Source organism: Drosophila elegans, unplaced genomic scaffold, assembly GCF_018152505.1.
Source record: "Drosophila elegans isolate 14027-0461.03 unplaced genomic scaffold, ASM1815250v1 contig_208, whole genome shotgun sequence".
NCBI classification, from domain to species: Eukaryota; Metazoa; Arthropoda; class Insecta; order Diptera; family Drosophilidae; genus Drosophila; species Drosophila elegans.
The window spans coordinates 22,366,014-22,387,939 of NW_024545578.1; the positions used below are offsets into that span (position 1 = coordinate 22,366,014).

The 21,926-nt window shown below is 39.4% G+C and overlaps 9 protein-coding genes across 12 annotated transcripts; 8 read left to right on the top strand and 1 right to left on the bottom strand.

Moving 5' to 3' along the window:
• The first annotated feature begins 4,872 nt into the window (after positions 1–4,872).
• Positions 4,873–6,160, top strand: LOC108136008. Its single transcript, XM_041708378.1, is given in 2 exon segments — positions 4,873–5,319; positions 5,322–6,160. Coding segments are annotated over 2 exon segments (471 nt in total). The 5' UTR covers positions 4,873–4,937; the 3' UTR covers positions 5,411–6,160.
• A 77-nt stretch (positions 6,161–6,237) lies between these two features.
• On the top strand, positions 6,238–9,665 carry LOC108136007. The gene is made up of 6 exons (XM_017256932.2): positions 6,238–6,847; positions 6,913–7,115; positions 7,472–7,851; positions 8,013–8,628; positions 8,702–9,362; positions 9,423–9,665. Exons 1-6 carry the CDS (start codon positions 6,284–6,286, stop codon positions 9,639–9,641), a joined length of 2,643 nt encoding a protein of 880 aa, XP_017112421.1. The 5' UTR covers positions 6,238–6,283; the 3' UTR covers positions 9,642–9,665.
• LOC108136157 lies at positions 7,139–7,979 on the top strand. Its single transcript, XM_017257153.2, has one exon. It carries the CDS (start codon positions 7,335–7,337, stop codon positions 7,863–7,865), a length of 531 nt encoding a protein of 176 aa, XP_017112642.1. The 5' UTR covers positions 7,139–7,334; the 3' UTR covers positions 7,866–7,979.
• Positions 7,979–8,686, top strand: LOC108136156. The gene has a single exon (XM_017257152.1). It carries the CDS (start codon positions 7,985–7,987, stop codon positions 8,630–8,632), a length of 648 nt encoding a protein of 215 aa, XP_017112641.1. The 5' UTR covers positions 7,979–7,984; the 3' UTR covers positions 8,633–8,686.
• A 1,113-nt stretch (positions 9,666–10,778) lies between the features above and the next one.
• LOC108136042 (probable chitinase 10) lies at positions 10,779–11,696 on the top strand. Its single transcript, XM_017256973.1, has 2 exons — positions 10,779–10,817; positions 10,874–11,696. The coding sequence occupies exons 1-2, from the start codon at positions 10,802–10,804 to the stop codon at positions 11,680–11,682; spliced, it is 825 nt and encodes a 274-aa protein (XP_017112462.1). The 5' UTR covers positions 10,779–10,801; the 3' UTR covers positions 11,683–11,696.
• A 618-nt stretch (positions 11,697–12,314) lies between these two features.
• LOC108136099 (BAG family molecular chaperone regulator 2) lies at positions 12,315–15,434 on the top strand. Of its 3 annotated transcripts, XM_017257072.2 has the most exons (5): positions 12,315–12,599; positions 12,957–13,495; positions 13,931–13,951; positions 14,007–14,149; positions 14,950–15,434. In XM_017257072.2, the coding sequence occupies exons 2-5, from the start codon at positions 13,215–13,217 to the stop codon at positions 15,324–15,326; spliced, it is 822 nt and encodes a 273-aa protein (XP_017112561.1). In that variant the 5' UTR covers positions 12,315–12,599; positions 12,957–13,214; the 3' UTR covers positions 15,327–15,434. The 3 variants fall into 3 exon arrangements, with proteins under 3 accessions (XP_017112561.1, XP_017112563.1, XP_017112562.1); XM_017257074.2 differs by lacking the exon at positions 12,957–13,495 and having other exon boundaries at positions 12,315–12,898; XM_017257073.2 differs by lacking the exon at positions 13,931–13,951.
• Positions 15,435–15,490: 56 nt separating this feature from the next.
• Positions 15,491–16,508, bottom strand: LOC108136098. Its single transcript, XM_017257070.2, has one exon. The coding sequence runs from the start codon at positions 16,506–16,508 to the stop codon at positions 15,492–15,494; it is 1,017 nt and encodes a 338-aa protein (XP_017112559.2). The 3' UTR covers position 15,491.
• An 887-nt stretch (positions 16,509–17,395) lies between these two features.
• Positions 17,396–19,689, top strand: LOC108136101 (protein midgut expression 1). 2 transcript variants are annotated; one of them, XM_017257077.2, is made up of 2 exons: positions 17,396–17,591; positions 19,410–19,689. In XM_017257077.2, exons 1-2 carry the CDS (start codon positions 17,539–17,541, stop codon positions 19,612–19,614), a joined length of 258 nt encoding a protein of 85 aa, XP_017112566.1. In that variant the 5' UTR covers positions 17,396–17,538; the 3' UTR covers positions 19,615–19,689. The 2 variants fall into 2 exon arrangements, with proteins under 2 accessions (XP_017112566.1, XP_017112565.1); XM_017257076.2 differs by lacking the exon at positions 17,396–17,591 and adding an exon at positions 18,669–18,834.
• Positions 19,690–20,068: 379 nt separating this feature from the next.
• LOC108136100 lies at positions 20,069–21,132 on the top strand. Its single transcript, XM_017257075.2, has one exon. It carries the CDS (start codon positions 20,411–20,413, stop codon positions 20,747–20,749), a length of 339 nt encoding a protein of 112 aa, XP_017112564.1. The 5' UTR covers positions 20,069–20,410; the 3' UTR covers positions 20,750–21,132.
• The last annotated feature ends 794 nt before the right edge of the window (positions 21,133–21,926 follow it).

The window sequence follows — 21,926 nt, forward strand, 5'->3', positions numbered from 1 at the left end:
TCTTGTGAATGCGAACGAACGAATCGAAAACGTCAGTGCGCTGCCGACGTCGCTGCTCTGCGCTTGGGCCTCTCTCCTTCTCTCTCCGGCTCTCCGTCCCACTCCCCCATACGGGGGCGCATATAGCCGAAGAGAAAATGTCTGAATTATCAGGCTCAGGCCCTCTCGCTCTTCCTATCTCTGTTGCTCTCTCCCCATCTCTCTCTCGCGTTTCACAATGCCGGCAACCGTGCTCAGAATTTCAGATGGAAAAGCTCGAACAAGTGATACTCCCACTAATAATACCCAACTAAAAACAATTTTTGTTTAATCTATTAAATATTTTAAAGCTTAATTGTGTGTGGTAAAGGGTTTTTAGAAATAGAATTTTAAGGAAGGTTACCTTACTTTAATAAATAATTTTATATAGGAATAAACTTAAGCTCGCTACAAAGTCATTACAAATTAAAAAAAAAATAATTTGCTCCAAAGCAAAACTGAGCTAAGCACTTGCAAATATGAATTAGGCAAGTGCAAATTAAATAGTTACTGAGTACTTATAATGCCAAACATTTAATTTAACAATTTCCAAGTCAATATCGAGATCAAATGAAGATGTAGATAGATCTAACTCAAAAAAGTGTTCGTAGCCGAATACCCAACAATTTAGGTCCAAACGATCAATTTAATTAACTGGTCCCTTACATTATTAAACATATTTAGGGTTGTTGTATCTAAACTCAAAAACGTTTAGCCGAATACCTCTATCGTTTAAATTAACTTATGGGTTTCTTATGTTACCATATACATATGTTTTGGGGGTGTTGTTGCTGAATTCACAGAGACTTCAAGCAGATTACCTTGTACTATTTATGTTCCCATGGTTCTTGGCCACAGATCTACCCTTGATACTGTGTAACATGCGGGCAGCCGGCTTCGATAGTATCCGACTCTCTCCCGCTAAACCGCTCTCTTAGTGAAACTTTCACGCTCTTTGTGGCTTTGGGGCTTTTAGAAGTGAATGTAAGTCGATTGTCGTAAGCCGGCTTTGACGTCGTCGTCGTCGTCGTCGACGTCTTGAGATCGCAGATCGGAGATCGTAGACCGGAGACGTAAACCGGAGACCAGAGGCCTGAGACACCCGGAGCCGCATAGGAAAGGAAAACAAGTTTCTTCCGACGCTGACGCTGACGTCGACGTCGACTGCTCGCTCTGCCGCCGTTGCGGCCACATTTGTTAACCTGTTTTTTATTATAGATTTTTGTTGGTGCGAGCATTTGATTTGGCCCGCTGGAAGGAGGAGCAGTAGGAGTGGAGGGTTCGGCGGGGTTCCCCGCTCTGCAGCCAGAGCCGACTTTTGGTCGCTGCCGCTTGGTAACACTCGCTACGTTGATCTTGTCAACTTGACCAAGTTATTTGAACTATGCACATGTGCAGACCAAACCGAGAGCTAAACCTCTTGCTTTGTCATTTGAAGGCTGTTTGCCGGAGTTTCGCCTGGCTCTTGGCTCTTGGCTCTGGGGGCATTGGGCATGGATCTCGGGGACTGGACTTGTGCCACAGCCACAGCCACCGCCACCGCCACTGCAACGCAGCGTCAGCGTCGACGGCGCAAAGTGAATGTACTTTCAAACCAAAGATCCGGTTTAAAGTTGCCCGGGCAACAGATACAGCATACAGACGACGACGACGACGACGGCGACGGCGACGACGATGACAACGGCGATGTTTTCACAAAAAAACGCTTGTGTAATACAGATGAAGGGGCATACATAGCTATGGCTCCGTGTGCATGTCATGTACATATCTGTATCCCACTGAAATACACACTCACTCAGCTTTCGGCCACTAATTTCTTATTTGTTGATGTGATTTTGTTGATGTTCATTTAAAATTTGAAAATCCCCAATATGGCTTACATGGTAAATCGAAACGGGTTGGCCTGCTGTTCGCTTGATTATCGCATTGAAATCAATGAGCTCCGATAGCTGGGACAACAAGACGCCACAAGGAGGGATCACACCCTCTACCATCTGCCTTTCGGGTAGAGTACATGGGTTTTTCCAGCCACTTGGTCACAAGAGAATTTCTCTGAATTATGGCATAGAAATTTGTTCGCTTTATTGGACAGAGAAGATCGGCTTGTTCGCATTACCCAAAAAAAAACATTTCTTTACACTTTCTAATTAGGAAAAGGTTAAGATGATGATCTTGGCAAACTTGATCGATTTCATGGCTCTACATCAATTGGTTGTCGGTGTCAATTGAAGCGGCTTATGTACATATGTCTGTAGTAAATTCGCAAGGGTAGCCTTTCCCTTCTTGTTTCAATATTTTATGTATATGTTCGTACATACTTGAATCACAATCCCATCAACAACATCATCAATGTGCATTGTGAGTGTATAAACAGCCAAATGAATTGGTTAAATGTGTGAGTGTTTTGAATTATACACGAAAAGAAAAATTGGATCGATACAATATGTTGAACAAGTTGATGATCTAAATAAAACAGCATTTCAGTTTAATGATTATAACAAATAAAAACTTTGTTTTCAAAGAATGCAATTTACATTTAATAATCCAGTTTAGCTAACAAATTCACTTTTTTAACTAATATTATTTTTACAGTGTAGATGTGTGCTAATAACTGATTTTGACCCAAATAGCATAAAAAGGCTAAAAAAATAACAATTGGGAAAACCGGATTATAAAATTCAATCCGATTTTTTTGTATCTTTTATATTTTTTCTTTTGAAAACTAATGATGAATTCCATTACTCTTTGACAGTTAAAGATAAAAACATAAAACATATATATTTTAAGCTGGTTTAATGTGTAAATGTATAGAACAACGGTGGTACTTGAATCCGGCTCTAGTCTAGTCTGTAATCTAGTCAAAATCAGTATTACAATTATTTCAAAAATGTGTGCATCACTGATAGGCGTATTTTGATTTTGCACCGATCGTTTTATTTTTTCCAGTGTACATTAAATTTCATTTGCCAGTCGCGAGACTGTGTGTAATAATTCGTCATGCTGGCCGCATTTGAACCCGCATAGCTTCGCTGCCTCCGTCTCTGCCGGGTAAAATAAAGTAAAGCCGAGCCATTCCCAATATTTCGTACCCTACACCGCCCCTAATTTGCGAGACAGATATCAGATAAACTGAATGCCGGTTCTCTTAGCTCGGGTCCACTACTCTCTTTGCCCTCTCTTAACTAATCTGATCGCACTCTGCTGTCGTCGTCGCTTCAAGTGGTTTTTACAGTTATATAGTATATATAGAGAGAGAGATATATTGTGTCTTATGGCTGGCACAAATATTTTTCGCCACCGACTGACGCTTATTTGTATGTTTTTCTTTTTCTCTTTTAATATCATATGTATATATTTTATTTGATTTGTGAATCACATCAAACAAAAAACATTTTGCGGGTACCATGGGTGGATGGGTGCGAGAGTTGCGCTGAGTGTTCACTGGAAAAATAAAGATACAATTCAGAAAGACGACGTATGAAGTAGATGTATGTAGGTGTCTGTTGGTCTGAACACTTCTCGTCAACTTTTCGTTCCTGTTTATCTGCAGTGATATTTTAATCTGCACTTGAGATTTCCTTTAGAATATAATTTAGCATTATGCCAGAGAGCTCTGATTAGATTCCATGGCTGTCATGCCCCGTTGGGGTTGATAATTTAGTAACTTCCCCCCTATGAATGAATTTTTGTTATTGCGGTTTCTTGTCATCATCTTTTAAGATTCACAAACACTATACAGATAATATGTGCTAACATGTTTTTGAAATTTTAAGGCCAAGCAATTTTCTTAAACATTTTAAAATTGAACGCTCGCTGCTATCTTACCCTATAGTTTTTCCCACTAAAAGATAAGAATTTCCTTTTCAGGACACAAAGGACTGCCTATCACTGTGGTTAAATGACTCATTTCTTATCAAGTGTTAGGGTCCGTTTTTAATTCCCAGCGGGTCACATAGCATTTTCTTATCGCTAATTATTTTTAGCATAAATTTCACTTGTCTGTGTGCACTTTCATCAGCATAAGAAGGCCATATTTTAGTACACACCAATACAATACTGAAAAATATATTTATGTCCCCCATAATAAACTTCAATTTATTTTGAATTTCAGTTGATAAGTTGTATTTATTCTGGGCATTAAGTACATTAAGCAAAAATTCTCTTGTTTAATGATATGCTATTATTAGCTGGGCATATGAAAAAGCAGCTGTGCCAGAGGCTTTTGTGTGTTCCTCGGAAAAATACCAAGAAAATGCATTAAAACATATGCCATGGCATCTAAAAATATGTGCTCGTGCTCTGGCATGATGACTTTGCCACCAAACAATGCGAAAACAAATTATTTACCAGGACATTGATCTTTTTACAGGAGTTGTTAATTGGCTTAGACATTCCGCACTTAGTCAGCATCGAGTTTTCTTTTTTTACTATAGCCGAATTGTTATTCTGGCTGAAAGCGACAGCAAAATAAACCATACAATACTTTTTGACCTAGTTTCATCATTTTATCACTTTGTCAAAAGCAAAGTTGAAGATCGCAGGCAGTTGTAGTGTCGTAGTACCTGCCTTTTGGAGATACGATACGCATTCACCTTGGTCTAAAGATAATAAATGATCTCATTTGTTATATTCCTCTCCCTGAGGACTTGAAGGAACGATCGTGACATCGTCACATTTCTAGCCACTTTTTAAGCGGACTTTATTCACACACGATTGTAAATAAATGTACATGTGGATTGTAAATTAAATACACACATTCGTCGATCGGGTTCGGGCTGAATATGTATATTTTGTCGTGTAAACATACGCAACGCAGCAGACATTCTGCCGTCGTTGTCTTTACAACTGAATCCACATATCGTCAGCGCATTGAGAAGTCTTAAGTCTTTTGTTTTTTGTCATTTGTTCTGACTCGATCGATGTTTCCCGTCCATCTGTCAATTGCATTTAAAGCAAATATCACCCATAAGAAATGGGCTATAATAAAAGCGTACGCCGTGCAACAACGACAACGACAGCAGCAGCAACAACAACAACAGATTGGTTACGTTTGCACTTGTTTAAACAATTTCATAAAGAACTTTAGAGCTCACTACCTGCGCCAGTTGATTTGTATTTATTTTTATTTATTTTTATATTTTTTTAATTTCTTCCCTTCCCTTCCCATCACCTTACAGGTGCACGATAAAGTTAGCCAGCATAGAACGGCAACGCTTATTTCTGTCTTATCGTCAGTGGAAATGCTTGACAATAAATTAGATTTTGTGCAAATTCTGCCGTCCGATCGATCCACTCAATGGGTCTGTCCGCCATGATGGTGCAAATAATGGTTAAGAATACCGTAGAAGAAGAAATATTCCTATTCCCCCAGGCAAATCGCAGGTTTGTGTGATTTATATCATAACAAAAGGGTAGAGGTAAAGCTGCAAGAAATGCCAAATCGAAGATTGGCTACACTTCATCCAGAAAATGCTAATCTCTAATACTACCGGGAAATGTCACTTATAATATTATTATTATTATATTTAGCACTTTAAGCTTGAAGAAGCCTGTGCTCTAGAAATACTGGAACTGTCAACTGAAACGTGTTTATTGATAATTTCCTATCTACATTTTGGCCGGTAAAGCCAGAAACTTTTGAATTATTAATGAACGTTAGTGGAGTGTTTTGCAGCAGGGTAACTTTCAGTCGCTTCTCATTATCCAAAAGTATTTTTCTGCTTGACGTCTTCGTCTTTGGCTATCCATAAACAAAATACGGCCAATGCGGCGTTTGTTGAGGTCAATGATTTCTTTTGCGTTGTCTTTTTCACGCTTTTAACGCTTTTTGTCGGTTGGCCAGTTCGTATGTTCGTATGTCTGTCTGTATGTCTGTATGTGCTAGCATATTGAATATTAATTTTGAAGTTTTTTCGGCTTGTGCAAACATATTCAGCAAAATAAGTGGAACCATCGACCGCTGTAATGTCGATTCTGCAAGCCAAATGATGACATAATGGAAGATAGTTAAAAAACCAAACCCACGAGAAGTGTTGTGTGTTGAGAGATGAATCACGGGACCCAGAATATTTCAGTGTAATACAATGAACCACGGTCTAAACTTATCTTGAAGGTTCTTTCGATAAAATCATATTCAATTAGACTAAAAAGAAATGCATGTCGGCTGTTGATTTTTTTTCGGGAAAAGTCCCAGAAATATGTCCATAAATATAATGGTGAAACCGTCGACATCTTTCAGTAGAAGATTCAAGTTGAAACCGCTAAAATGTTCAGATTTTTTTTGGTACACCTTTGCCTCGTGTTGCTGCTGCTGTGGAGTTGCCAAATATCGGCAGATCACTTTGATGAATGTGATGGGGTTGACGACGAAACGTTTGTCCAGAGTTGGGAAAACTGCCAGTCGTATGTCTACTGCCAGGGTGAGGATTCGTTGAAGGGCGAATGCGATGAGGGGGAATACTTTGATGCGGAGACGGGAGGATGCGATTTGGCTGCGAATGTGCAATGCTTCCTGGACGAAGTCGACGAACCTGCAGATCCAGAGCCCGAACCGGAAGAGGAAGTCACACCCGCCACGACGTCAAGACCAACGGATCCTCCAACCGAAGCACCAACCGAGGTGGACATTCTGAACATTGCACCAGTTGTTAAGCCCAATTGTCCGTTCAGCGATGATCCCAGTCAGGTCATCTTAATGGCCAGCAACGAATCGTGCACCAACTATTTTCTCTGCTACCATGGACATGCCATGGAAATGCATTGCACCAATCAATTGTACTTTAATTCCCTCACCGGACAGTGTGATTATCCCGAGAAAGTTCAGTGTGCGGTAGGTTTGCGGCTCAAAGAATTTCTCTATTAATCTTGTATATTAAATTACGAAATTATTTGCAGCTGGACGATCCAAGGTCCCACAAATGTCTGCCCCACATGACCGAGTTCTTTCCACATCCGGACAAGTGCAACTACTTCTACTACTGCATCAAGGGATTCCTGACCCTGCAGCAGTGCCCCTTCTACTACGGCTGGGACATCGAGCGACGGAGTTGTGTGCAGATTGGTGTGGCGAAATGCTACGGAAATTCCCGCCGAACTTAGGCCGAAAAACTGGCAAAAACATTTAACTCATTAGAGCTGTGAGAGGAGTTGTCTACGCTAGCTGATAAGCGCTCTATTTATTGATAAGTTACAAGATTGTGGCAACATGAGACCTTTAATTAAATATAACTTATTAGGAAATACCTAATGCTTTGCCCCCGATTGCTGAGCTATAAAAAGCTTAGCACATCGCTTCGAACCACCACAAAAGCTCGAGAATGCAGCAATCTTTACACTTGGCCCTGCTGTCAATCGTTTACGGTGTTGTTCTCGTTGTCTGGGGAATCAATGGCCTAAACATACCCGAATGCACTGGCCAAAATGGAATCATCAACAACACCCGTCCCAATTGCAGTTACCCCTATATTAATTGCTCAGCCCAGGATTCGTTGTTTTGCTTTCAAACTGACACTTGTAGTGCCAACTTTATCTGTGGCAACATAGACACACTGGATAATTCAACTGCTTCGCCCAACCAGACAACTCCAACGGTTATAACCTCCCCGACACCTTTGGCCAGCACCTCAACCATCTCAACCACCTCAACCACATCGACTTCCAGTATCCGACGTGAGTGTCGTCCGGGTGTAACCAAAAGGTTTAGTTATCCACAGAATTGTAACTATTTCTACTACTGCGTGGACGGCTTTCTACTTGTGGAACAATGTCCTATTGGCTATGTCTTCGATTCGGAGAGTGGAGCTTGTGGTGGTCGTAAACGAGATTCGGCCGATTGTACGATGAAATAAAAAGTTAATAAGCTAAAAAAACAAAAGAAGAAATCATTCAATTAGGCTTCTTGTCATGTCAACTAAAGCTAGAAAATAAAATTAACCAAGAGTCTTATCAGATAACAAGCGAAACAGTAATGAACAGTATTTGCACCTATAAAGAAGGCTCTGATCCGCGAGATGAGACAGTCGAAACAGTCTATATGTGGCAGTTGTTGATTGTCTTTGGCTGCCTGTTACCTGTAAATCAGGTACGGGCGGATTTACTAGAGGAATGCACAGGTGTTATAATCAACAAGGTGCCCAATGAGAACACGCAATGCAGCGAATATGTTCACTGCGATGGCGAGGATTCGTACTACTGCAATGGAGATTGTCGCGAGGCCGTCGATTGTAACGCTAAGGAAGTGACTACCAGAGCACCAGTTACCACCTTAAGAACTGCTGAACCCACACCCACCACCACCACGACGAGAGTGTCCACAACCGAAGAAGCTCCTTCTCCGGCAAATACAACATCTACTACACCGCAGACGGTGACAACCTCTTCGACCATTTCACCACCTTCGATGCCAACCACCGATGTCCATGTGAAGTGCAAGACGAGTGGCAAAAATGAGGTCTATCCGTATCCAGCGAATAGTAATTACTACTATCAATGTCTTGCCGGTTATCTGCTACTTCAGCAATGCCCCCAGAACTTCCATTTCGATCAGTTCCAAGGACAGTGTATTTCCACAAAACCGTATCCGTATCCGTATCGCTCATCGCGCTTACATGTGTAAGATGCATCTGTGAATCTGTAATAAAGTCACTATCAAAGCGTGTTCTTAGGCAAATTAATTTTTGATAAGCACCAAGGTGGTAAAGTCTGCATACGACGTAGATCAGTTCACTTTTCGAATCGCAGCGAAGAAGATGTTTCGGGTTTTTGGATCCATTTTATTGTTCCTTGGCATTTGCCTGGCGGATGTTTTTCAAGAGTGTAACGAAGGCAACAGCTTGTCGTTCGTTACCTCACCAAAGAGTTGCGCACACTATATTTTCTGCAACGGCGATGAGTCATACGATGGCGAATGTGCGGAGGGCGAGTACTTTAGTGCCGATATGGAAATGTGTGAGCCCATGGGCGACATTGATTGTCGCACGGGATCGGCAATGGAAGTGGATAGTTCCACGCAGATTAACACTGACGTGGAGACCACTGCACCAGTTCCTACGGATGTAATTACCACTTTGGCTCCGTCGGTGATTATAACGCTGCGCCCATCAGTCGTCAATCAAAATGGGACCTCCAACGCGACTACGATGTCAACTGGCATAGAGGTTATTGTGACCAATATGTGCCCACAACTGGATAATCAAAGTCGTATCGCATTGGTGCCAAATCAGAATTCCTGCACCGATTATTACATTTGCTATCGTGGCGAACCCCTGCCCATGAGTTGTGCCGCCAGTTTGCACTTTAATTCGCGCACTGGCAAATGTGACCATCCCGAAAATGTCCGATGTCTGGTAGGTTTTCTATATTATCTGATCGAACGACTATGATTATTATTTATGAAATATTTTTAGGCACTGACATCGAATCCCAGAGAGCAGTGCAAACGACATGTCATCGATGTTTATCCGCATTCCGGCAACTGCAATTACTTCTACCAATGTCGATCGGGTTATCTGATGGTGCAGCAATGTCCTTTCTTCTATGGTTGGGACTACGAGAAGCGATCCTGTGTGGCGCTAAGTCAGGCCAAGTGCTACAATAAAATACAGATGCAAATGAAATTTAAATAAATACATATCGATCAAGTTTAAGAAACTATTGATTTAAAACATAAGCTTATGGGAAACTAAATCTATATTATAGGGGTGAACTTGAATGTCATTTTTTGAAATTCTAGCTCTACTTTTTTTGAATTTAAGCGTATAAGTAAACTAGTCATGTTGAATATTATCAGATCTAGAACTATCCCATTTTAATTATAATTTTTGAGTCAATAATAAAAGAAAAACATGATAATATGGAAAGAAATACAGAGAGAAAACTGAAAAAGTTTTAGGTGCAAACACAGATTTGAAACATTTTTAAAAAATAAAACGCTTGATGCAAATTTTATGTTACTAATTGAAACTAAAATGTTTTGTTTTATTTATTAATATGTTTTTAACTTTTGCACCTTAAACGTCACATTTTGGAGCTCTGTTTTCTTTGTGTAGGGTTCTTCGGTTAAAATTCGCTTAAATTGTTAATATGAAGAATATTTAAATGTAATCCGAATTTCGAGTTTAATTAAAACCTAAATATGATGTACATATAAGTTTAGGATGAAGAGATTTTTGTGACACTTCCCTAAGTTTAAGCATTTAAAAGTAAAACATCGTTATATCTCTTATCACAAAAGCATCCGACCTTGAATCATTCCTAAATTAATCACACATTTCTAGTGATACTTGAAAGCACTTTCATATCTTTGTGAAATGTGAACCTTGAATCATATCAGTTGCTAAATTTTTTTTTTAGACAGAAATAGGCCAACCGGAATTCGTTGACCGATATGATAGCATTCTCTTTACAAGGACAACATGTATCATATTGACACACAACCAATTGGTTGTTCATTCACATAGAATCTTTCTTAGCTAATCTCCACTGCCTTTGCATCGAGCTTTGAAATTGAAAAAATCCAGGGCAGCATTAAAGATGTATCTCAGTGGCAATTCGAGATATCATATCGGTCGATGGCGAGGAAAGGGAACCAAATTGTTTTGCCAAAACAAAACGAAAGCAGCGACGTTATCAACTGCCTCTACAAGCAGTTGAAAATGTTAATTTTCTGATATTGAGTATGATATTTGGCTGTCTCTTGGCGCCGTTTGTATGGCATATATGCCAAGTTCTTCGGGCATTACGAAATTAGAACAAAACTGCGCTTTACTGGAGTCTGACACAAAAGATGATGCTTGATACGGGTTAGTAGAATGCATTTAAAATGGGTTTTCCAAAATTAAAGACCCTTTGTTAACAGGTTTATATTTAACGATAAGCTGTGTGCTTATCTCGGCTCAGCGAAACATGAAGCTATCGAAGCCCACAAATTCGGTGACCATACGACAGAGTGGAGGAAGCTTTTGTGCCAATCACTTGGCTGGTGACTTTGTGGAGCATGCGGAGGACTGTCACATGTTCTACCTGTGCGTGGAGAACGGAGATGCAGTGCTGGCCTCCTGTCCCCCAACAATGCTCTTCAACTCGGAAAGCCGACTTTGCGATTCGGCGGGAAATGTGAGGTGTAGAAATGGCACGGATAACAGCATGGAAAATACTCCTTCTGAAGGTGCGGAAGGTGACCTCAACAACATGGTCACCGATGCGGCCACCTATTGTGCTACGTTGATGGAACAGCAGTCGAGCGATCGGATCGTTTCTGTTGGAAGTTCCAGCAGTTGCAGCAAATACTACATTTGCTACTATGGACAGGCGATATTGCAGGAGTGCAGCTCCCAATTGCACTGGAATGCAGTCACTGGCAATTGCGATCTTCCGGAACGGGCACAATGCACTCTGGGCGCTCCGGAAGATGTGCCCTCCACTGGGAACTCCAATTTCCAGTCCGGTGGTTCCATTTCAAGCGATCTCATCCACTGTCCGGCCTACGGACAACACTTGTATCCGCACATGCAGCGCTGCGAGTTCTTCATCTATTGCGTGAAGGGGCACGCCAGTCTGCAGCAATGTCCCTTCTACTATTTCTTCGACATTGCCACCAAAAGTTGCCAATGGTCGCGAACGGCTCTGTGTGTGCGAGATTTGAACTTGGGAGCACTAATAAAATAGAATATATATACTTTAACTCATTTGTGAACACTAGTTTTAAAGGGCGAGTTATTTAACTGCTCTTTTTAGCGGCCTATTTACATGTATAGTATAAAAAATTCTTTTTTTAAGCGACTTATTGTTGGAAAGTGCACTTTCCATCTGGTATCTTTAACTACTACCCAATAGGAAATTCTAAAGAGGGGCTTAAAAACTGTTATTTTACGTTTGTTTTTTTAGATACACGGCGCCAAATATTTTCGTAATATTTTCTCAAATTTGATTGCAAAAAAAAAGTTAATATTAATAAGAGTAATTTTTCCAATCCAGCATTATTTCAGCGCATTTCTATTAACTTTCATGTAAATACTGCCCAAAAACTGATACCAACTGAAATCGAACTGGGTAGAAATGTTTGAAAGTAAAAATAAATTAAATAAATAAAAATAAAAAAATTTATTAGCATTGCTTGTTAATGAAACCGATTTAAATACCGGGTTTCCTGATTTAAATGTTTACAAGTATCGCAATGCTATTAATTTTAAATTTGGCGCCGATAACATAGAGAAACCAAATTCCATGTGTACACACTGGCCTTCGACTAGCGGTATCGACAACGCTGATCGATTTTGTGATTGTTATTTTTCGGCTATTCGGCAACGGTCATACAAATCCCACTATATTATGTTAAATTAATCATATTTACATCTACCTAAATATAAGCGAAACGAAATATTCAATTGGCCCGTGAAGTAAACAAAACAGGCGCTAAAACATGAAACTGAGGACACACAAAAACGGAGCCTACGAAAAACCTCACTGAACACGAATTTGGCCGTCATCGAACTCAAACCCCAAAACTCTGAAAAAACCCTTAAAATATATTTGTTTCGGGTGAAAAGGAGCATTGAAACGGAACTACGACACCCGGGCGGCAGGTAATCTATCCAAATCCCGAACAGCCAGCAGGATTCCATCCAGAAAATAGTGGCCGAAAAAAACAGGCCGAGATTTTGGGTGGAATCTTCTAGAGAATCAGTGGCTCACCATCCAGAATGTTTGAGAACTTGCGCGGTCTTTTTCGAAAACGACGTCGCTGCGAATCGGACACGCCCCCGGCAGCGCCAACGCCCCCGCCCCGATATCCGGAGGATATAGACACCGAGACGCCAGAGTCCAGCGATGGCTATGACGTCTCCTGGCCGGCGGCCTCTTTCCACAGCCCACAAACAGATAGGTAATTGAATACTCGGCATTCACGTTCCTCCTCCTTCCCCCCCTCTCTCTTCTTGCAGCTTCAGAACCAAATAAAAAATTAAGCAAAATAACAGCAACGCCAGCTTCAAACACGTCCGACACCCACTCGAAAAAAAAGCGCTTAAGACATTCCAAAACCAAAAAAAAATAAAAGTAGCCACCAGAGCAGCGGCTGAAAAAAAAAAAAAAAAAAAACCGAAACAGTAGGCAGCTGTCCATCTTGGGTTAGAGATACACTTGGCCGGTTTTTTTTTGGAGGGCGGCCGGTTCAAATCACTCTGGATCAGCCGCAGGATATGGAAGTGGATGCGCCCCCAGCGCAGCAAGCCATCGACAATCATCTCCACAATCACCATCATCATCATCAGCAGCTGTTCCCCCGCCTGCAGCAGCAGGAGCAGCAGCAGGAGCAGATCTCACCCAGCGTCCATCACTCGGAGTCCTCGATGAATTTCGATTATTTGCAAGATCTGAGGGCCGGCGCCATGGCCTCCACGTCCACATCGGCATCGGGAGGAGGCGGCAATGGCGGCAGTGCCTCCTACGGCCTCGTCGACGACAGTAGAGCCCTGGACAGGTTGTTATCCCATGCTACCTAAACAAAAACAAAACAAAAACCAAAAAAAAACAAATTCAGACACCAAAACGAATACTCACAACCTTGTAGCGATTGTAAAACTTATTAGTTTCTTATCTGTTAGTTCTTCACACCACACACACACACACACACACGGCTACCAGCTTCATTCGACTCTTTTGTTCCGTAACAATCATGGTGATAGCTTAAAGTATCTGCTGCGAACGCCCACAGAACTACCAAAAAAAAAAAAAAAACGTTAAGAGCTTTGTGTGCGAGCGCCTCTGTTGTAGACATATTTTGGTTATAATTTCGTAGCTCTATAAGTGGATAATCGATCCAAAAAAGCAGAGCAATCTAACCATTTAACGTTGCTTGTCTCTTTTCATGACTTAATCACTGATCCGCAACCGCACTTAACCACCCATGTGACAGACCCTATAACGCCAGCGAGAGGTAAAGCATCGTTTTAGTAGCCATTAACACTGACTAATCTCCGCGTGACTTGCAGGTTCGTTAGCATACTCGACCAGTTGGATGCGCGGGTGGAGAAACTGCGCAAGGATGCCCTCAACCTGCAGGAGAAGAAAGACTTCCTCTTGATGTCCATGGATCTGATCAAGAGCAACGAAATGATGCAGAACATGAGCGAGGGTAAGATATGCTCGTCATAAATAAAAACAAGACTATTTTTAGATCTATTTAAATAACATTTTGAGCAATTAAGTAGGAGTAAAGGCACAGAATTGCCATAGAGAGTACTCATTCAATTTAATTTTAACCGAAAATCAAAAAGGAAGAGATTTGTTTTTAGCATTGCGCATAAAATATGATTTAAAAAATATTTTTAATTCATGCTGAAACAAATTTTAGTTGAAACATATTAGACAAATCAAAGTTTTTTAATTTCCTTTCCATTAAAATCCCCGATAAATTGATTAAATTATTATTTAATAATTTTGAAGAACGAATCTGGTTTCTTTTAAAGTGAAGTTTTTTCAAGATCAAATCCCATAAAGCGTATTTATTTGGTATTAACTTAACTTAATTTAAGAACTATTCTTTAAAAAAAAGCAGAGGAAAGAGCTAAGTTGTTAAAGATCGTTTTAAAACTTTGTAAAACTGATTATAAAATATATATTTTAACATGAGAAATACAACATATAATTGAAAAATTGTTTCTGCCATTATTTTAGTAATTTGTACTTTACTTTTAAATACAAAGTAACAAGTATTTTACTTTTAGATACAAATTGCAAAAAATAATTGATTTGAGCATAGGAATTTATGATGTAACTATTTTAACTTTTAGAAAAAATAAATGAGTAGAAGTACAATCTTACTGTGATATCCATTTAAAATAAAGTGCCACCTTTGTTTTTACCCTTTACTGTAATTTATGTCGTCTTCACCGCTTTCTAATTCAACATGAACTAATCACTAATTTCTTTCAGCTGAACGTGAGGAGATCATGTTGTATATACAGCGGGTTAGCTCACGTTTGGGCACCGTGGAGCTGAATGTGCGCACTGTGCGCGACAACTCGCAGGAGGATTCGCTCAGCCAGATAAATGCATTGATCGATACGATGATCAAGATGGGCGATCCGGTGATCGCGCGCCAACGTTGCCAGTTGTACTTGAATGCCTGCTGCAGCAGCTCCATGGATCCATCCGGGCGGATGGACACCCTGCCCGAGGCGGACTTGGGCCCGGTGGACAAGAAATTCGAGAGCGTTCTGCTCGGCTGCACGCTGGACGATCAGAAGAACATCAAGAAACGGCTGCAGGCCTTAATGGGTTATCTAAATAAGCAAACTGTTAGCCATTAATTGAATTGTTTTTCGGTCTATTAACCATTCATAGCATTATTACCAAACCAAACGAGTCACATCACCCCAAGCCAGACGAAACGAATAATAAACAAAACATATACACAAGGTCGACAATTTTTGGAATTCCATATGAGTATATATTTATATTATTTGTATCTATTGCTATAAGCTAGGAAAGCACATGTCCTGAGCGTTTAGAACCCGATCACTAAGCACCCACAAGGCATCGTTGGAGGTGAAAAATATCTGCTGGATGTTCTTCGAGGTGAGATATATGATTTCATTACCCTCGGCCGTGATGTTGGCCAGTTTGGCACATCGCACAACGGCTCCGAATTTGGGGATCACATAGTACAAGGTTCCGAAATTATCGATGATCATGCTGCGACTGCTGCCAAGGAGACTGCCCAAATGGGTGAGTTTTATGCTGTTCTCTATAGAAGTGGATAGTAACTCCTGCTTGCCCTCCATTTCCAGTCTATCCACAGTGCTGTAGAGGTCACCATCCTGATCGCAGAGGATGAGTTCACCCTGAAGACCGAATGTGAAGTCCACCGGCTTGATGGGAAACGATTGGTTCATGTGCTCGAACTTGTGACTTTGCAATGAGCGACGTTGCCATGTCTGTTCCAAAACGTCGTAGGCGAGAATTTCCGGCACCTGACCCACGATGAAGTAAATATGTCGCTCCTGTTCGCAACCCGGACCCTTGGGACCCATTTGAACCACCAGAGATTGGCTGGCGTTGGCGCCTATATGCTGGCCACAATCGATGCGCAACAGTTCCGCATTGTTGCGTATCAAATCGAAGACAAACAGACGGGGCGGACACCTGCTGCCCGGGACTCCAATGTCCATGACCCACAGTCGACTCAGTGCATCCACCTGGGACCAGTGGGCCTGTTGCAGCAGCGAGCAATCATCATGGTCCCCGTTGGCATGCACTTCGGCATTGGGAAACACCACCGTGGGCATGGGAAAGTACGAAACCGGCCACTGCGCTTCGATCAGAGTGGCAGATTCATTGCTTTCCACATTGACACTGAGAAAAACTCGCGAAAAGTGCATCGACAAATGGCGCACATAATAACTGGCTTCGTTTAGATCGGATTGCGATAGCAACCAGGCTTCTGAGGCTAAAGCCAAACCAACTAAGAGGACCACTTGTGTCACCATCATCATTCAACCCGAATTCACACTGAGCTTAGAGCCAGAGGTCTGCTTACGTTGTAAGTGTCCAATGAAGTGTCCATCAAATTGTCTACATCAGCAGTTGGCATCGGGTAACGTGAATAAAAAAAAAACCGAATATCGGCGACCCGCATTAATGGAAACTAACATTGTGAGTTTTTCTCTGTTTACTTGTGGTTCCAGCAGAAAGAGAAAAAATTCAAACAGCACAGGTTCAACTATCAATAAATTTCATGAGTCATTTAATTTATATATAAGAACATTTACAATATAATAATATTATAAAAAAAAATGTAATTAGGAAGTTATCTCCAAACTTAAGGTCTTTTGACAATTGGTTAGGTACATTCCTTCTTAAAATGTTCAAAGCTTTCTATCATGATATGATTTTTTAGCATCGATAAGGTTCTTGTGAACTGAACCTACCTTAAGTGTTTTTTTTAACGTTTATCTTGAAAAGTAAACAAGTATGTGTATTTCATTATTGGCAGTAATAAAGATTATTTTGAGATTACTATTGTCGGAAAGCTTGAGTAAACCCCCTAAAAAATTTAAACTCAAGCATTGATTAGCTTTCGATTTTGCGGACAATGGTTATTTATCATGGTTTAATCTACTATGGCAGCTAATTTATTTCCTCCTTGGTAATACTTACAGTTGGAAAAGTAACATTTTTAATTAAAAATGGTAACAACAAAAGGCTTCAGTACTTTTAAATTATATTTTATGTGGATGAAAAATAACAAATAATTTTGAACTGATGCCTGAGAAAAACTTGTCACACATTCAATCAATTTAAGCTTCATTTTGTAATTCCTCTCTTTTGATCGTTGTAATCAGAACCGAATCTTTATCAGTTTCTCTCTGTATAGATCAATAGATACTGAAAGCTTTTCATAACTGTCGCCACCAAATGTGAAAATTTGCACAATAAGAGGTGTCAGTTATTCATTTGAGTTGGCCAAGACCACATCGATATCCGGAGAATCCACGCCTTTTGTCCACAACCGCCTTCATCATGTGCAACGCACTTTGTGAATGCCTCAAATGTCCTGGCAAAGTCATTTGCTGGTAAGTTTAAGTCATTTGCTAATTAATTATAATTACCATATGGAAAGGCAGATCCGGAAAAAATGTTGATAAGCATATAAATAAATTGTTCATACAGATATTTTCAAATGATATTAAGATATAATTACATTTACTGTAGATAAAAAAACAAAACCATGTTTAGAATTGAAAAACAATACAACTTTGAGGTAAAAAAGTAATTTTTAATTTATTTTCAACTTATTTACTTTATTTTAGATTTAATGATTTAGTAGATAAGGTGCTTAAAAATCTTAGAATATTAACCAATATTCCAATTTTTTTTTTTTACTAAATCTCCAATGCGACTCTTTAGTTGAGAAGCAATACAAGAAAGTTTTTATCAGGGTTTCATCAATGATAACAATTATATGACTTCCTGCTCAGTAATACTTTTAAAATAGAATACTTTTGGGTGTGGGAAAACCCAAAGTGGATTTTTGGCTTTAATCAATCGGGGGCCGTATACCCCATATTTGTTTGCGACTGAAACCATTTGTCTTTGTCACGGACTGTCTGTCTAACTCGACTATATTATGATTCATCTACCTTTGCTGCCCCAATCAAATTCCTTGGTTTTGACAAATATTTTGTAACTAAAATCTTATGTGGAACACTATGTGCTTGAATCGACGATTAACTATAACTATTGTGGTTATTGTCGCGACAGTAATACTATTTTTTGTATTATTTCATATATATGATAGGTATTATGACACTTCACATTAAGGTTCAAAATTATTAACAATTATGTGTTGGAATCTCCGAAATGCAATCATTTTTTTGTGCTGTACTAACGGTATTCAAATTAATTGTAGTTCTTTATTTCGTCTTGAGACGACGGGATGGACAATTAACCAGATCCAAGTGATGGCTAACGAGACCCCCTTCATAAAGAGTGTAAGCTCTATTTTCCAATATCTCTATTCTACTTTTACCCCTGGCGTCGTGTTAATTATAACCGACTCGTTATCAGTTTATTGTTTTTTTTTTTTTTTTTTCGCCCGATATGATTAAAGCTCTCAATACCTGTCGGTTCGAAATGCGGTCGACGGCAGTTTCACCCCTTCAGTTGATAATTTGTGTTGGTCAACAACGCTTCGAGAACCGGGTGTCGTAAAATCCTTAGCCACTTATCATATTGTAACCTACGGTCGTCATCACCAACCGTCATGTGCAACGCTCTCTGTGAATGCCTCAAATGCCCCGGCAAAGTTGTTTGCTGGTAAGTTTCCACTATCGGTTCCTGACTCATTGATCACCATGGATATAAACCCCTTTATATTTAGACATGGGATTATATATAAAAATGGATTTTAAACATTTGATTCAAATATTTTTTTTAACAAAAGCCTATTACGATTTAAGCTTAATTTAATTTTGACTTCTTAAAAAAATCGAACATCAACTCACAAAAAAAAAAAATTTACCTTGCTTGAAGGACTATAATTCCCAACGGGTTCTAACTAAGTTTTGCGGCATCTCCTTTGATTTCTTAACTAAAGTTCATTTGGATTCAAATGTTTCGTTTTCTGTTTTACATATAACCCAATGTCTTTATTTAGATAAAGCCAGCTTAGTCATGTCTATATCTTAAATATAACTAAAACAAAACACAAAAATATATTAGTTTCCCTATTAACTCAACTTAAACTAAAATGTTAGGCTAAAGCTATAAAGTTACTATACTTTTCTGAAGGTTAAAGGTTTTTGACATTTGTTCAAATATCTAAGCCACCTAATATAGTTTTAATTAAAGTCTTTTTGAACTTGACTAATTCGAACTCTTTATCCTTACAGCTGCTGTTCGTGCGCCTGCAAGATGCTCCTGAGCATCGTGTTTTCTGCGCTTCTGATGGTCGTGGTTATCGGCCTGATTGTCTACTTCACGGTCTTCTATCACAAGGATAAGGATACGGATACCAAGGAAGTGCGGAATCAGGTCGCTCAAATGGCGCCCATTGTGAAGCGCAGTATACGCGACTACTTCAATAAGGAATACTGATCTGAGGACATGAATTTATACTATAGGCTACATTTATAATAATAATAATTCCGTGAAAACGAAACGAACCCAAAACTAAAACTGTCCAATTCGTTATTTAATCTAATCGAGTCGGATGCTCGTTAATGGGATTTTTTTTTCTTATCTATAGACTCAACTCAACGACCGATTTGTGCGTTTTCAAAAAGGGTTGGGTATTTGCCGGTTGTTGATACTATATTATGGCCAAAATGTGATTCATTATATGCCTTAAGCTTATTTTTTCCGGTGACTTCATCTATAACTCGAAACGACACTACCTTTTAAAAAGTGTTAAGAAAACTTGGACTAACGACTTACCAAACTATTTTTATGGTAATGTTTTGACCTGAAAATAAATCAGTAAAATCAAGACTTGTTGTTTTTACTGGCCATGAATTTTGTTTTAACAAATTTTTATAATCACTACAGAAATGTAATAATTAATATTATTTAAAATTTGTTAAAGAAACTATAAAGTGTAGTCGTTAAAATTAAAAATATTCGCTTTAGGGCAAGAATGGGAGTACATAGGATGGTCATAAGATGAGGGTTTCCCAGCAGGGAAACCCCTCATTACCTCAGTCCAAAATCGATCGCCTCTCCAGCTGTTTTCCTAGTTTTATGTATACCATTGTCAAAGTCAGGTAGCCAGGACCCTTGTCGAGGGTTGAAAAGTCGCTAAGGTCTGGTGGTTCGTGCAATTGCATTTCAAACTCGTCCCCTGACTGGCTTCAATCAATTCTGCGCTCAGTTGTTCGCCAGCATCAGGTTCACAATGACCTCCGACTCCACGCTGTATTTCACCGCCGTCGAGGAAATGTTCAAGGAAGTGTTAACAATAGAGGACGACGACTTGGTTCCTGGGAACAAGGAGGTTTTAGAAACTCCAAAACGATGCGTGCAATTACGCCAGCAAAAGTTGTTTGCAAGTGACTCCAGTGGTTTTGTGATAAGTCGACGATCTTCGAGGATCGAATCGGCAATAGACTTGAAGGGGGATATATCTCCGGGCAGGCGAAAGGAGCTTCGAAGTGAGGAAATCCTTCGGCTGCGCAAGGATCGAGCGGAAAAAGAACGACAGAAGCCCCAGAGACGTCTAGCCTTGAGGATATAATACCACCGATCTACCGATCAATTGTTTTTTCCAACCACAGTGCTTCCCTGTTGTATGCTTTACTTTAAGATATATTTTTAAGTACTTCTAAGTATGCTACGGTTACGTACAGTAGATCGTAGATGCATTCGACTTTGTGATCTTCAGTTACATTTTCTGTGCCATTAATAAAAAAAAACTACATAAAAAATGTTAATATTGCCTTGATAAATTTTGTAGCTATCTTCCAACATATTTTCAAAAGGTAGTTTGCATATAAAGTTTGACAATATACAAATAAACTGTTGAACTTACAAAAATATGTACTTCTCAGTCCATCAAATTATGTAAGAAAAGATAGATAGTGAAGGTTGTATAAACTGCTTATTTTTACTGAATTTCTTAAAATCTGTAATAGCAAGATTAAAGTTTCTGAAGGCAATAGTTTACATATGTGAACATCATTTCAACGATCGCAAGTATCTCTGCATTCCAAAATTCCGTTTCCAAAATTTATAAAGTCTTGAATGGGTCATGGTTTTATCTATATCCAATACATGCAGTATTTTCAACTTACCAAGTAATAAACAAGAGTCGAGTTTCCCGACTATTAGATACCCGTTACTCAGCCAACAAACTTCAAACTAAGTATTTCCCCTAGAAAACAATCGAAGTTTCGAAATGTGGCTGAGCAACGGCAGAGGGCCGTCACAGGCTCCATAACTTCTAAAATAACAGCGCGATAGATATGACCGAAACGCTTACACAGATCAAGAATATAAACAATATATGTATATGGTTATATGATCGGAAACGCTTTCTTCTACCTGTTACTAACTTTTCAGTAACAGGAATAAAATTTGAAGCACTGTGTTTTCATGTTTTCATGTCTTCGTTCAGTGTTCAGTGTTGTAAGTGTACTTTTTGTACTTTTTGCTCGAATGATTCCTTTAAATATATATATTTAATTTTCCAATTTATGTAGGAAAGCGTTTCTCTTAACTTTCTTAATCTAAAGCTTTAATCGTAGGTATACAAAAGTAGGTACATCAGTTATGTTAAAAGTAGTTATTTAAAACTGATAGTTTCAATTAACGTAAAACTATGCCTGTTAAAACCAATACTAAATAATATTTATAAATAATTATATTTATGCCTTACAGATGTAGACTTCTCAGTATTCAGAAAATGAATTATT